We start from the raw sequence: 13,744 nt of genomic DNA on the forward strand, positions 1-13,744 counted from the left end.
CTCCTAAATTCCCGTCCTTAGAGCTGGAGTCTATATTTAGCCGGTGGGATTAAATTGCAGAGGCTTCAGGCCGCGCAGAGCACACCGATCCGCCTTTTTACAGCTAGACCTGTGTGCAGCAAGGAGCGAAGACCCTCAGTGTCCCCTTCCTTACCCAGGTTCCTCACAGAATGGATTCCCAGCGGGAGCTTGCAGAGGAACTCCGGCTTTACCAATCCACCCTTCTTCAGGATGGTCTAAAAGATCTCCTGGAAGAGAAAAAATTCATCGATTGCACCTTAAAAGCAGGTGACAAAAGTCTTCCTTGCCACAGACTGATACTGTCTGCTTGTAGTCCTTACTTCCGTGAGTATTTTTTGTCTGAAATTGAGGAGGAGAAAAAAAAGGAGGTAGTGCTAGATAACGTGGATCCTGCTATCCTGGATTTGATCATCAAATATCTGTACTCTGCCAGTATCGATCTCAATGACGGAAATGTGCAAGACATCTTTGCCCTGTCCAGCCGCTTCCAGATCCCCTCAGTCTTCACCGTCTGTGTGTCTTACCTTCAGAAAAGACTGGCTCCCGGTAACTGTCTGGCCATCCTAAGATTGGGGCTTCTTCTTGACTGCCCGAGACTCGCCATTTCTGCCCGGGAGTTTGTGTCAGATCGCTTTGTGCAGATTTGTAAGGAGGAAGACTTCATGCAGCTGTCTCCGCAGGAACTGATCTCGGTCATTTCAAATGACAGTCTCAATGTCGAAAAGGAGGAAGTAGTGTTTGAGGCAGTGATGAAATGGGTGCGGACAGACAAAGAGAACAGGGCGAAAAATCTCAGTGAAGTGTTTGATTGTATTCGTTTTCGCCTGATGACGGAAAAATACTTCAAAGATCATGTCGAGAAGGATGACATAATTAAAAGCAACCCAGAAGTCCAGAAAAAAATCAAAGTTCTAAAAGATGCTTTCGCAGGCAAGCTCCCGGAACCTAACAAAAATGCAGAGAAGGCAGGGACAGGCGAGGTGAATGGTGATGTTGGTGACGAAGACTTACTTCCTGGTTACCTGAATGATATTCCCAGACATGGCATGTTCGTTAAAGATCTCATCCTCCTGGTCAATGACACAGCAGCTGTGGCTTATGACCCCACGGAAAACGAATGCTACCTTACTGCCCTGGCAGAGCAGATCCCCAGAAATCATTCCAGTATTGTTACCCAACAAAATCAGGTCTACGTGGTGGGAGGACTGTATGTGGATGAAGAAAATAAAGATCAGCCCTTGCAGTCATACTTCTTCCAGGTAAGAAAGCTGTTAGCCCGTTGTGAATTTGTGGGGGGGCTGCCTACGTAGTGCTTTCTTACACTTGGAGACTTAAAAGAGTTTGGGCAGAAATACTCAGTTTGACTTAATATTTAGTAAAAGGTATAGTGAAGGAAGTCTTGATATCTAACTCACACTCGAGATTTTCTCTTCAGTCTTTGACCCTAAATGCTGTACAGCTGCCGGTAACTCTAGTTCTTCAAATAGGTTAGGATCTTTTCCTAAACAGAGTTATTTGCCTTTACCAAAGTGCCTTATACACTGCCAGGAAGTAGGGATTGGTCTGTTTTTCTACCTTCTTCCTTCTAATAGGAGGTTTGGGGAAGTAGCATTCGTTTCTTATTTTTTGTTACTGTATAAAAGATTTTAATGAAAAAGAAAGGACTCTTGGACATATTCTGTACACTTTAGATTACCTGAGGGGAAAAAACCTCCACCAGCATCACTATTTATATTTCATTTAGAAGGTGTTGCTTATGATATTACATTTATTTGATCAGAGTTGGAGGTAGATATTACTATAACTTAATTATCTGTTTGATGTAACCATAAAACTTCCAGGAAAGCAAATCATCCTTCACTAAGCGACTCTTTCTAGTTTATTTGAGGAGAATTTGTTTCATCAATAGGCTGTACCTAGCCGCTTATGACTCACTGGGTGACTTAACGGGCACCTCCAGTGTTGCCGATATCAATACTTCATAGCTTGTGGTTAGCTCAGTAAGAATTTGTTTAGGTCATAGCTAATCGTAGCCTGGGGTTTGGGGGCACTTAAATTGGAAAGGGCAGAGATAAGCAAGTGTAGAATATCATACCACAGTCACTGCATGCTCTCAAAGTACACAGCATACCATACATTCACAGACTACTACCTTTCGCCAACTCTTCTAATCTCAACAAAACAGAGCAATAATATATACTAATTATGTTTCTTCATTTTCTAAGTTCCAGTTCTAGCAAAAGCATTTGAATGTGGCCCAGAAATTTCCCTAAGCCCTAATTTCAAATTCAGATTAGCTTTAGAAAGGGCAAATCCAATGAAAACAATTGTAAATATATCTAGAAAGTGAAAACTATCAAAAACACAAATGGATAGGTAGGCACGAAGTAGACAGACAGATATATAATCAGAGATTCAAGGAACAGTTACAGATAGAATAATTCTCTAATACTCCTGCAGGCTTTATTCCATTTAATATTAGTATATTGACTATCAGGGTAAGGACCTAGCTCATTATTAGAGTTTGCACACACACACACACACACACACACACACACACACACAGACACACACACACCTTTTAAAAATATATCCAGAGCCCACACTCTCCTTATTTTTAAGTACTCATTGTAACCTTTATTCTGTCCATCCTATTACTTCCTTTTACCTTTATTGTAGTTTCCAAGTGAGATTACCAGTCTAAGCATGAGCCACCAAAACAGTACACAGAGTTGGAAGGGCACAACTCCCTTGTCACTTCTAAAAGGCACAAACCTAGAACAAGAGGCCTGAATTAAAGCCATAGACAAGAGCTTTGTATGAGAATCTCAGGTTTTGTGTTTTTCTGCTTGGTTGCATGTGTTAAGTGAACTTAACTCTGATATTATAAATGATCAAATATTGATATTTGTTATATGCTGCAAATAGACTATGGGAATTTGGGGCCTTATTAAGATTTGTTTCCCCCTCCATGGAATTAATAGAGTCATCAAGTTTTAGACCGCACTAAGCTTTGAGATATTCTAGGTATAAACCCTAATTTTAACAATGAGGAAAGTGGGATCTGGAAGGGTTAAATATCTAGAGAACTCATCCGCTAAAGGGGCTGACTGGCAACCTACTGATCATCTATCTGCTGTTGAAAGTGCTTCCATGCTAAGAGACCAAGGTAGGGACTGCAGTCTCTATGGGAACTGGGCCCTCAGGTTTGGGACTGTGGTAGCTGTTGGTCCATTAAAAAAAAAAAAAAAAAAAAAAAAAAAAAAAAAAAAAAAAAAAAAAAAAAAAAAAAAGTACCCAAGCTGCATAACCCAGTCTCAAACAAACAACAAAACACTATAGTTTTAGACAACGTGGTATTCAAAACCACCTGAAAAGCCCCGTGAAGTTGGGCAAGTGATTTAATCTCTGTGACTTAGTTTCCTTAGTTTCCTCTCATCTGTAATACAGATGATGAAGCGCCTAACCCAGAAGACCAAATGAGATTTCCTGTCGGAGCATTTTGTGCAAAACCCTTCACAGTCAGCTTCCCATCGATGTTTGTTGTGGTCTCAACTCTTTTACACAGTACTTTCCCCACCCCACCTGTGGCTGTGCTAGGAATCAAACCTCGGGTCTTGCACATGGAATCCCCCCCCACTGAGCCCTGTGATACCTTCTTGACTAAAGTTTTTTTTTTTTTTCCCAAGAGTGTAAACATTATATAGTCACAATCTAGATGCTGAAATGAGTGTCTGCAAAGCCAACACTGCGCACACAACGATTGACCCATGTCATGGCATGTCGTTTGGTCTCAGTACTTCCTTTGACCGGCACTACTAGACCAGAAACAGAAAGGCTTCCACAGATGTCCCTCCATGTCACTACCACCGCTACCCCAGTCTTTCCCATTCCTGGCTACACTAGGTTTGCGTGAATCTCAGTTTGATGCTTTTCTCTTCTGCTGCCTGGGAGCTGCAGCCACACCACTCAGGAGTTTCCTTGACAGTGTTGCCCTAAAATTCAAAAAGGAGTTGCATTCAGATTTTAGAAAGTAAAGCCAGCCAGGCTAGAATCACCAGAGTGTGGCACTAGCAGGGCTGTCGCAGGGCTGGCTGCAAGCCGGGTTACTTCTTAGCATAAACCAGAAGCAGGATATTTAAGGTGACTCTACTCAAAATGAGGGTATTGAAATGAGTATTTTCCTGTATCAAAAACAATAAAACACAGGGAACCTAGCCATGTTTAAAAAACAGAAAAGTGATACTGTCCAGACTCTCAGTTGTCTGTGGACTGAGCGACAAGTCCAGCTGTCCCGAGTGCTGGCTTTGGGGGTGTGTTAAATATAGCATCCAGGGGCCATCCATGGACTGTGACCCCTGCCACAGACGTGTCTTTCCCAGTGTCCCAAAAGTATTAAGATTCCTTGCTTCAAAACTGAACAAGGCAATTTCAGAAGAAAATTTAACAAGAGACTGCACAGTTCTAACGAAGCTAACAATTCTATTTTATTCTCTTTCCTTTCTTGATGTCTTGGGTTTTTTTTGGGGGGGGGCTGTATTTTTCATAGGCCAAGGAGATTTTCTCATTCTTTTTAGTAATTCTGAGCTAAAATATGATGCTTTAGGATTGTAGTTTTACAAGATCTTAGACCGTCTCTGTAAAATTTAAACAATACATGAAATATTGTGTGCTTTTTAGTTACACCTGGTAACATTTTTCTACCATTTTCATAACTCTTTTTTTTTGCAGCTTGATAGCATAACATCTGAGTGGGTCGGACTTCCGCCTCTACCATCAGCCAGGTGTCTCTTTGGTCTGGGAGAGGTGGATGACAAAATCTATGTGGTTGCCGGCAAAGACCTTCAGACAGAGGCTTCCCTAGACTCCGTCTTATGCTATGATCCTGTGTAAGTTAACATAATATTCCTATAACATTCCTGTTCCCTAAGCATGCTGACAACAAATTCGTATTTGCACAAGCTGGAACATGAATTCTATTATCATCTAATTTCAGGGCTGCAAAATGGAGTGAAGTGAAAAATCTTCCTATTAAAGTTTATGGCCATAATGTGATCTCACATAATGGGATGATATACTGTCTAGGCGGGAAGACAGACGACAAGTAAGTGCCCTAAAGGTGCCTTTTGATTTATATGCAATGTGAATATTGCAAGAGTTTCTGCCCTTTTTTTTTTTCAGACTACATACTGAAATGGGACTTGGCTCTCACATCACATTTTGCAGATTAAAAACTGCAAATATATTTTTGAGGTTATTAGGGGACATCGTAATGGTTTTTGAAAAAAAAAAAAAAAGGATGTTTTCAAGTCACTAGACCAAATAGATAGGAATGTCACACACTGCCAGATGAGCACAATACCTTAACCATGAGCATCCTAATAGGAGACTAGCAGCATCTAGGAGTACAGTCAGTCTTTTATTTAGCTACTTTATAACCACATTTTTACTACGTTAAGACCAGTAGGCTTTCTTATTCTAACTATAAGTAGAAAACATTTAATTTTTTTTATTTTGTTATTTTTGGTGTTCATGTATATATAATGTGGGGGTCCACTTCCCACAGCACACATGTGGAGGTCAGAGGACAACTTTGAGGAGCTGGTTCTCCTTCCACCAAGAGGGATCTGGGGACTGAACTCAGGTCATCAGGCTGAAGGGGCAGGTGCCTTTACCTGCTGAGCCATCTCTCCAGCCCCAGTGGCTAAAAATTTTCAACGTGCTCATCCAGGGTTTCTCTGTATAGCCCTGGCTGCCCTGGAACTCACTCTGTAGATCAGGCTGGCCTGGAACTCACAGAGATCCACCTGCCTCTGCCTCCCGAGTGCTGGGATTAAAGGCGTGCGCCACCACTACTGCCGCCGCTGCAGCCACCACCACCACCACCACCACCACCCAGCTTCAACATATTTTTTAGCCATTAGCCAAATACTAAACAGAAAATGTGGATTTGTACTTTATGTGCATAGGAGAGAATTTATATCAGTTTGAAACGGAAAAGCACAGTAATTAAAAAGAGGGCAGTTTATTTCCCCAGCAACATGTTGGTGACTTACTCCCTCCCAGGTCTCCCACTCACTGCTTCTGTCTAGTCCCTTGTGAGAAAACCAGGCTACATTTCATGTATTAACTTATCTTGGCTTCTAGACAGATGGTCATTAGTTAGGAAAAAAACGATCTTATATCTCAGAGAGTGCTCTCCCAAGGTCAGTTAAGTCAGAAACCCATCTAATAAAATGATCATCTTTTGCCTACAGCGTGACATCTCCCATCCTAGAAAACGTACCCTTCCTTACTTGGTTTATCATTTGTCCCGGCTAATTATTAATAGAGCTGTCCAACCATGGAAAAGTAACCAAAATTCTGAATTCTAAGGTACCGTGAGGCACAGTGGCATGACCTGTAGTCCCAGGCTGAGGCCAGAGAACCCCGTGAGCCCAGGATTTCCAGACCATCTAGGTAACAGAGCAAGACCCCGTCTCAAAACAAACAAACAAACAAACAAACAGACAGTAACAAAAAACAAAAGATATATAGGCATAGTAGGAAGAAAGTCATATATGAACTTCTGTGTCAAGTAAAGAGCTCTGTATTCTAGAATTAGTTTTATCCAATTAAAATGACAAAATACAACACAGGAGATGTGACCTAACATGCAATGATTTTTATTCTATCTTTCCATATTCACAGATAGTATATCCTGAAATTAAATCTCTTCCATAATCTTTGCTATTTCCATCAAGTGAATAATTAAGAATATATATAAGAAATATATAGTAAACGCACTCTTAATTTGGACTTTTTCTCTAAGTAAAGGAATGAACAATCTCTATTCAGTGTGTTATGACTTTAGAAACATTGGAATTCTGCCACAATGATTTAAATTATTTCCTTCAGATAATATTAGTAATCAGAAAATCAATATGTCAATAAGAAGCATTCAGGTCTGCCACTAATAATGTATTAATCTTGAGAATCTCATTACCTAGACAGCATTGCTTAGTAAATGTCAAAGTCAAGAACTTTGAAATGAATTATTAGCTAAAAGTAGGGGCTGAGGCTGGGGTTGTGGCTCCATAGCACTTAGAACACGGAAGGCTTGAAGCCAATCCCAAGGACGGGGTGGGGAAGCTCTGAATGGCCCTAGTGAATATGATTCTCTATTCTGATCTTTCCAAGACCTTGCCATAGTCGAGTCTTGTTTTTTTTTTTTTTTATATTTATTTCATGTGTGGGGGTATTTTTGTGTCATGTATGTCTGTGTACCATGTATGTGCCTGGTCCCTTTTGGGGGCCAGAAGGGCATTGCGTCCCCTAGAACCAGAGTTACAGATGATTGTGATTCACCATGTGGTGCTGGGAATTGAACCTGGGTCCTCTGGAAGAGCAGCAGTGCTCTTACCACTGAGCCATCTCTCCAGCCTTGCCACAGTCAAGTCTTAAAGGAAATGCTTATGTCTAGTATTTTTTCAGATTAAGAAAAATTATTCTCACAATAGGGTTTTTTTTTGTTTCTTGGCCTTACCAAACTGATTACTACTGGGAATCCAGAACTGTTGACCAGTTATGAACAACTTTAAGAGACCCTAAGGTCCAAGCCAGGTGGTGGCGCACACCTTTAATGCCAACACTTAGGAGGCAGAGGCAGGAGAATCTCTAGTTTGAGGCCAGCCTGGTTTATAGAGTGAGTTCCAGGACAGTCAGGACCACACAGAACCCTGACAAAAAAAAAAAGAAAAGAGAAAGAAAAAAAAGAAAGAAAGAAAGAAAGGAAGGAAGGAAGGAAGGAAGGAAGGAAGAAAGGAAGGAAGGAAGAAAGAAGGAAAGAAAGGAAAAAGAAACCCTAAGATCAATCCTGAGAATAATTTGGATGAGTCCAAGTGCTAAATGTTTTATGGTATTTAGCATATAAAGCTGTTTTCATAATTCATCACCTTACATGATTACTTATATACTCTATAGTCACAGTGGTTTGTAAATATAGGATCTTATGTAGACAAGATTGAACACAGTGGAAAAAATTTTTTTCAGGGTTTGAATTCGGTGCTTCACACATCCTTCATTAGTATTCTGCCTCTAAACAACATCCCGTGCCCCAGACAGTCCCAGAATCCTTTAAATGAAGTACTATGTATTCCATAGAAACAAAACCAGATTATTAAAGTTGCTTTCACAAAAAGAAGATTCTAAAAGGAACATTTGTTGTCTTTTTATGTTCACAGAAAGTGTACAAACAGGGTGTTTATCTACAACCCAAAAAAGGGAGACTGGAAAGATCTGGCTCCGATGAAGACCCCTCGTTCCATGTTTGGAGTGGCGATCCATAAAGGCAAAATTGTAATCGCAGGAGGGGTCACCGAGGATGGTCTTTCAGCATCGGTTGAAGCGTTCGACCTCAAGACCAATAAGTGAGTTGCTTTGCTACAGTGTGTGAGTCTTGTACATTTAGTTGTTGTGTTTGGTGGCAATTACTCCTTCTAAGGCATGGGAAAGGAAAGCCAGAGAGCCTCAGGTGAAAGAGGAAGTGTTTCCAGCTCCCCACACCATGTATTTGTCATTTGGAATGTATGACTCATGAGTTAATGCTGACAGTTTGCCTGACTCTCCACTAACTTTATACATTTAGTCACTTAGCAAAAGCATTATTATCTCTGAAAAGCTGTATGAACAAAGATGAGTATACATGTCTTAAGAGAATTGATGGGGAACATGTAGTTTAAAAATTAAAAGGTATTTTTGGCTGGGCAATGGTGGCGCATGCCTTTAATCCCAGCACTCAGGAGGCAGAGCCAGGTGGATCTCTGGAGTTCGAGGCCAGCCTGGTCTACAGAGTAAGAACCAGGACAGCCAGGGCTACACAGAGAAACCCTGCCTCGAAAAGTCAAATAAAAATTTAAAATATTTTCACTTGTTAACAATTAACACTCATAAATGATGAGTGCTTTATGAATTTCTTAATTTTTTTTACTTTTAAGTTTTTGGATTAATGTGAAAAGATACTTGACTGATATTTTTATATAAAACTAGCCTTTCTAAATTTTTGAGCTTACACAAGTTGGGTGAGTATATATGTTTTGTATTCCTGCATTAGTGTTGAAAAAAGTAGAGCAGTGTTATAACCTTTTTGAGAAACCAAATACATATGATTTCAAAATGATTTTGATATCTGCAAATCACAAAGAATTTTCAAGGAACTAAACTTAAGTAATAAATAAAAATGATGTTCCTGAAGACTGGATAATAGGGGTAAATGCTCCAGTACAAAATGCTTAACTCTGCTGGACGATGTGGGGCACGCCTTTGATTGGCAGTGCTAGGGAGGCAGAGGCAGACAAATCTCTTGAGCTACATAGTGAAACCCTGTCTAAAATAAAAAAAAAGTGTAAACGTGCACACGAAACTATAAACCCTCTGTGTTTTAGTTTTGTAGCTGACCAACCCCCACACTTACTTACCCCAGGAACTCTTGAGGAATGAGGAATAAAAAATAGAGAATGGAGAGAGAACAGATAGAAACACAGGATAGACTCGAGTGGGCCTGGATCCTTATCCACCGGCCCAGAACTTATTCCAAAGGTCTATTTATAACAATGCCAAGGGGTGGAACAAAAGACCTCCCCCTGCTAGTTACAGTCACCTGGTACCCAGGCCCAAGTTCCAATCTACCTCTTACACACTCCTGCTGGGTACAGCCACTAGGAAACCTAGTGGGCTCCAACAAGTTTTATACCTATTTGTGGATGTGTGTACATGCATGCACACACACCCTTTAAAAATAACAAAATTACACCAAAATGGTGTATGTCTGTACATTTTATGTTGACTGTATTTTCAATAAAATACCTAGATGGGAAGTGATGACGGAATTTCCTCAAGAAAGAAGCTCCATCAGTCTGGTGAGCCTGGCCGGATCCCTGTATGCCATCGGCGGTTTCGCGATGGTTCAACTGGAATCCAAAGAGTTTGCGCCCACTGAAGTCAATGACATATGGAAGTAAGTCTTCCTCAGTCTTCTTCTTTGACCCAAGTATTAAATCAGATCACTGATAAGCAAGTTTGCAGTAAATAAGCCAGATTTTTCCCATCATGCAAGTTACTTCTCAGTGGTAAACTATAGACTTCAAGCATTGCTGAACTTTTGAATATGCCACGTATTGATCAAGTACAGCTTGTGATTTGGTTCACTGTGAGATTAAGGAAAGAACTCATGTAGAATGGATTCTTGGTTTGTGGTTGTTTTAATTTTAAAAAATGTTATTTTATGTATATGGGTGTTTTGCCTGTATGCATATCTGATGCATTTGGAGGTCAGAAGAGGGCATTGGATCCCCTGGAGCTGGAGTTACAGACAACTGTGAGCCACCATGTGGGTGCTGGGAGTCAAACCTGGGTCCCTCTGGAAGAACAGCCAGTGCTCTTTACTGCTGAGCCATCTCTCCAGCCCTAGGCAGGTTTCTTCAATTGTAAAGTGAGTTAGGACAGCTGAGCTTTTCTGCCCGATCCTAGCTGTAAGAGTGTAATGGTCCAGTGACTCAGTAGGGCAGAGTGGTTTACTTTCCTTCAGAGTAGTTCATCTCCTAAGAAAACACAGCACTTGAAGCTGGAGAGATGGCTCAGCGGTTAAGAGCACTGACAGCTCTTCCAGATGACCCAGGTTCAATTCCCAACACCCACACAGCAGCTCACAACTATCTGTAACTCCGGTGCCAGGGGATCTAACATCCTCACACAGACATACATACATGCAGCCAAAACACCAATACACATTAAAAATAATAATTTTTAAATTATTTTTTAAAAAGAAAGAAAACAGTACTGAAGAAATGAGTTCACGAGTTCATTAAGTCTAATTTATTCTTCCAACCATTTGATGATTCAGATAGTAAATGCTTGTTTAAAAAGAAAAAAAAAATGAAAGTAGCAATCCACTTTACCACCCAGACAGCTGCTGGGCAATTCTCCCAAGTATGCAGTGGTTACTCAACTGAACTATTTTAGTCAAAGAATGTTTTTTAAAGGGCAAGGAACACTTTTACCATAGTGTCAGGTACAGTAAATATCAACTGGAAACCAAGCTACATCCCAGAGGTCACAGGAGCATAAGTCTACTTGGAGCCCACAGTCTTGTGCAGGGCGTCTAGTGATTGACAGGCCACCATCAGGATTCTTCAATGGTTCCTGCAGCCAGCCCAGGCACTGTGCTTGATGTCTGACTTACAAGAGGGGGTCTTGGGTGCCTAAGGACAGCCCAAGTGAGTCCAGGCTGCATACTCCCCTTGAATCAGCCACGATCATGCTCTCCCATCAGCTTCAAGGCCAGCCCCACTCCCAAGGCTGGATCAGTGTCCTGCTCACCAGAGTAGGGCTTGTAGAACAGCCGCAGCAGCAGCAGCAGCAATAGCAGCATCCCTTGGAGCTGCTTGGAGACACAGACTCCCAGACCCCACCTGGGACCTCCTGAATCAGAAGTGGCATTTTAACAAGACTCCTAGTTGATAGGTTGGTACACTTACATTTAGTCTATCCACCCTGCAGCCCACCAGCAGGGAATAGAGCACCTGCTGGTTTGGGTCTAGAACAAATGACAGTCACTTTTTAGTCTCAAGTTTTGTTGCAGTACTTTCTGAGTTTTCAAAAACCCTAGGTCACACATCAGACCAACTCGGTCTCTGGGGAGGGACCAGACAGGAGTGTTTTTTTTTTAGCATCTCCAGGGGTTCCATCATGCAGCCAAACTCAAGAACTTGTGATTACTGTAGCAGTTCTCAAAGTAATGTCAACAACAGCTGGGTTTGCTAGACATATGGATTCTCAGAGCTGGAGAGGTGGCTCAGAGGTTAAGAGAACAGGCTGCCCTTCCCAGAGGACCACGCTTGATTCCCAGCACCCACACGGCAGCTCTCAACCATCTTTAACTCCAGTCCCAGGAGATCCAACTCCCTTATCTGGCCTCCGCAGGCACTGCACACACATGATACACAGACATACATGCAGGGAAAATGCTCATACACATAAAATAAAAATAAAGGCTTAAAAACGCAGATTCTCAGGCCTGACCTTTGGGCAGTGGGAGTCAACAATTGTAACAAGCCCTCTCTGAGTGATTGGCAAGTGTCCTCTATAAACTGAGTGCTATTGACCTAGGGACAGGTGGCTGTTCACTTGTGCACTGCCTCCTAGGGAACCTGTGTGTCCACACAAAAGGACAAAACAAAAACAAAAACATACCTCAGCAGTCCACACTCTAAACCTATCAACCCTTCTGTTGTCATGTGCGAAATACATTTCCATTGTATTTTGAGATGGGAATCTTATCCTATAACCCAGGCTGCCCTCAAATTCCAGTACGATGTCAAGCACACATTTAAGGCAATACAAATTGTATCCTTGTAGCCTTGAATCCTCAGAGATGAAGACCATCAGTTCTTAATCAGAGGCAAGGGCATAGTCTAAGAACAGCCCTCAACAGCAGAGGGGAAGGGGTCAACCCTGGATCGAGTGCTATATGACGCACCAGTAGGTGGGAACTACTGAAACCGCAATCCAGGCTAAGTCCTGCCCCCTGTTCTCCCTCACAAGAGTTTGCTTCCTGGCTCTTCACCAGCAATCTTCACCAGTCCCTCGGTGGATGATGAGCTGCTCAGCTGTCCGTTACTTCTTCTGGACAGTCCAATTCCAATTCAATGGCCAGGGTCCAGGTATATGCTCATGCACAGTGGGCATACTTTGAAAGGAATTCAACTGCTACTTACCAGGCGAGGCACCCTGTCTAGCAGGAAGCAGTGGGGATCCCCCCAGACACCCCATTTTTTATATTGAACACGAAGAAACTCATAAAAGGCTCTCATTAAAGGCTGCTTATTGTATCTTGTTTTTTTCTTCCATCAGGTATGAAGATGATAAAAAAGAATGGGCTGGGATGTTGAAGGAAATACGTTATGCTTCCGGAGCTAGTTGCCTAGCAACACGCTTAAATCTGTTCAAACTCTCTAAGCTATAAACAAGGTCACAAAAACAATGGTTTGAGAGGTGGCTTGTTGGGACAAGAGGGCTATAATTTATTGTCTTTCTTTAAGCCTGTACAATGATTCATGTAGAGTCTCTATGTAGCAGAATCTCAGTCACGGCTTTTTCCAGTGCTGAGTATAAAGTATAAAACCATTTGCTAAGAACTTTAGTATTCAGTTGAACAATGTACTTTTGTTAAACTTTACTCAAAAGAAGTGAGCTTTCTAAATCTGAGCTGTTTACTCATCCTTTGTATTCTTAAGGTACATTTACACTTGTTTTCTATTATCTATGAAATGCGTATGTCTACATTCTAAAGAAATGTTTGAATAACAGAAACCTTTCACATGTCTGATAGGAATCTTGTGCATTATAATGAAGATGATTGGAAATGCTGTTTAAGTATAATAAATGAGTCTCACATGTAGGGGAAAGTGTCTAATCAGATCTAAATGGCCTCCCACCACCCCTTTTAAACGTTTTATTTATGTGTATGGGTGTTTTCCTCTGTGTGTGTCTGCGCACCACCACATGCCTGTCTGGTGCCCAAGGAGACCAGAGGGCTTTGGATCCCTGGGAACTAGAGTTAGAGGTGGTTGTGAGCTGCCATGTGGGTGCTGGGAACCAATCCCAGGTCCTCTGGAAGAACATTAAGTGCTCTCAACTACTGAGCCATCTCTCCAGTCCCTTTCTTTTTGTGACACTGGCATATTAT

General features: G+C 41.6%; 1 protein-coding gene across 1 annotated transcript; it reads left to right on the top strand.

Annotated features, from left to right (window-relative positions):
* Nucleotides 1-74: 74 nt before the first annotated feature.
* Nucleotides 75-13,463, top strand: Klhl41 (kelch like family member 41). Its single transcript, XM_028882003.2, has 6 exons — nucleotides 75-1,280; nucleotides 4,753-4,910; nucleotides 5,018-5,125; nucleotides 8,244-8,429; nucleotides 9,869-10,015; nucleotides 12,910-13,463. Exons 1-6 carry the CDS (start codon nucleotides 171-173, stop codon nucleotides 13,019-13,021), a joined length of 1,821 nt encoding a protein of 606 aa, XP_028737836.1. The 5' UTR covers nucleotides 75-170; the 3' UTR covers nucleotides 13,022-13,463.
* Nucleotides 13,464-13,744: the final 281 nt, after the last annotated feature.

Source organism: Peromyscus leucopus, chromosome 4 (assembly GCF_004664715.2).
Source record: "Peromyscus leucopus breed LL Stock chromosome 4, UCI_PerLeu_2.1, whole genome shotgun sequence".
Classification (NCBI taxonomy): domain Eukaryota; kingdom Metazoa; phylum Chordata; class Mammalia; order Rodentia; family Cricetidae; genus Peromyscus; species Peromyscus leucopus.

What these genes read in the sequence shown, in the direction of transcription:
- Klhl41 (XM_028882003.2), top strand. Translation starts at nt 171, where the DNA reads ATGGATTCCCAGCGGGAGCTTGCAGAGGAACTCCGGCTTTACCAATCC. An exon ending in GGCGGGAAGACAGACGACAA is followed by an intron (nt 5,126 to 8,243) that starts GTAAGTGCCCTA and finishes TTATGTTCACAG; the next exon opens with AAAGTGTACAAACAGGGTGT. An exon ending in GAAGTCAATGACATATGGAA is followed by an intron (nt 10,016 to 12,909) that starts GTAAGTCTTCCT and finishes TTCTTCCATCAG; the next exon opens with GTATGAAGATGATAAAAAAG.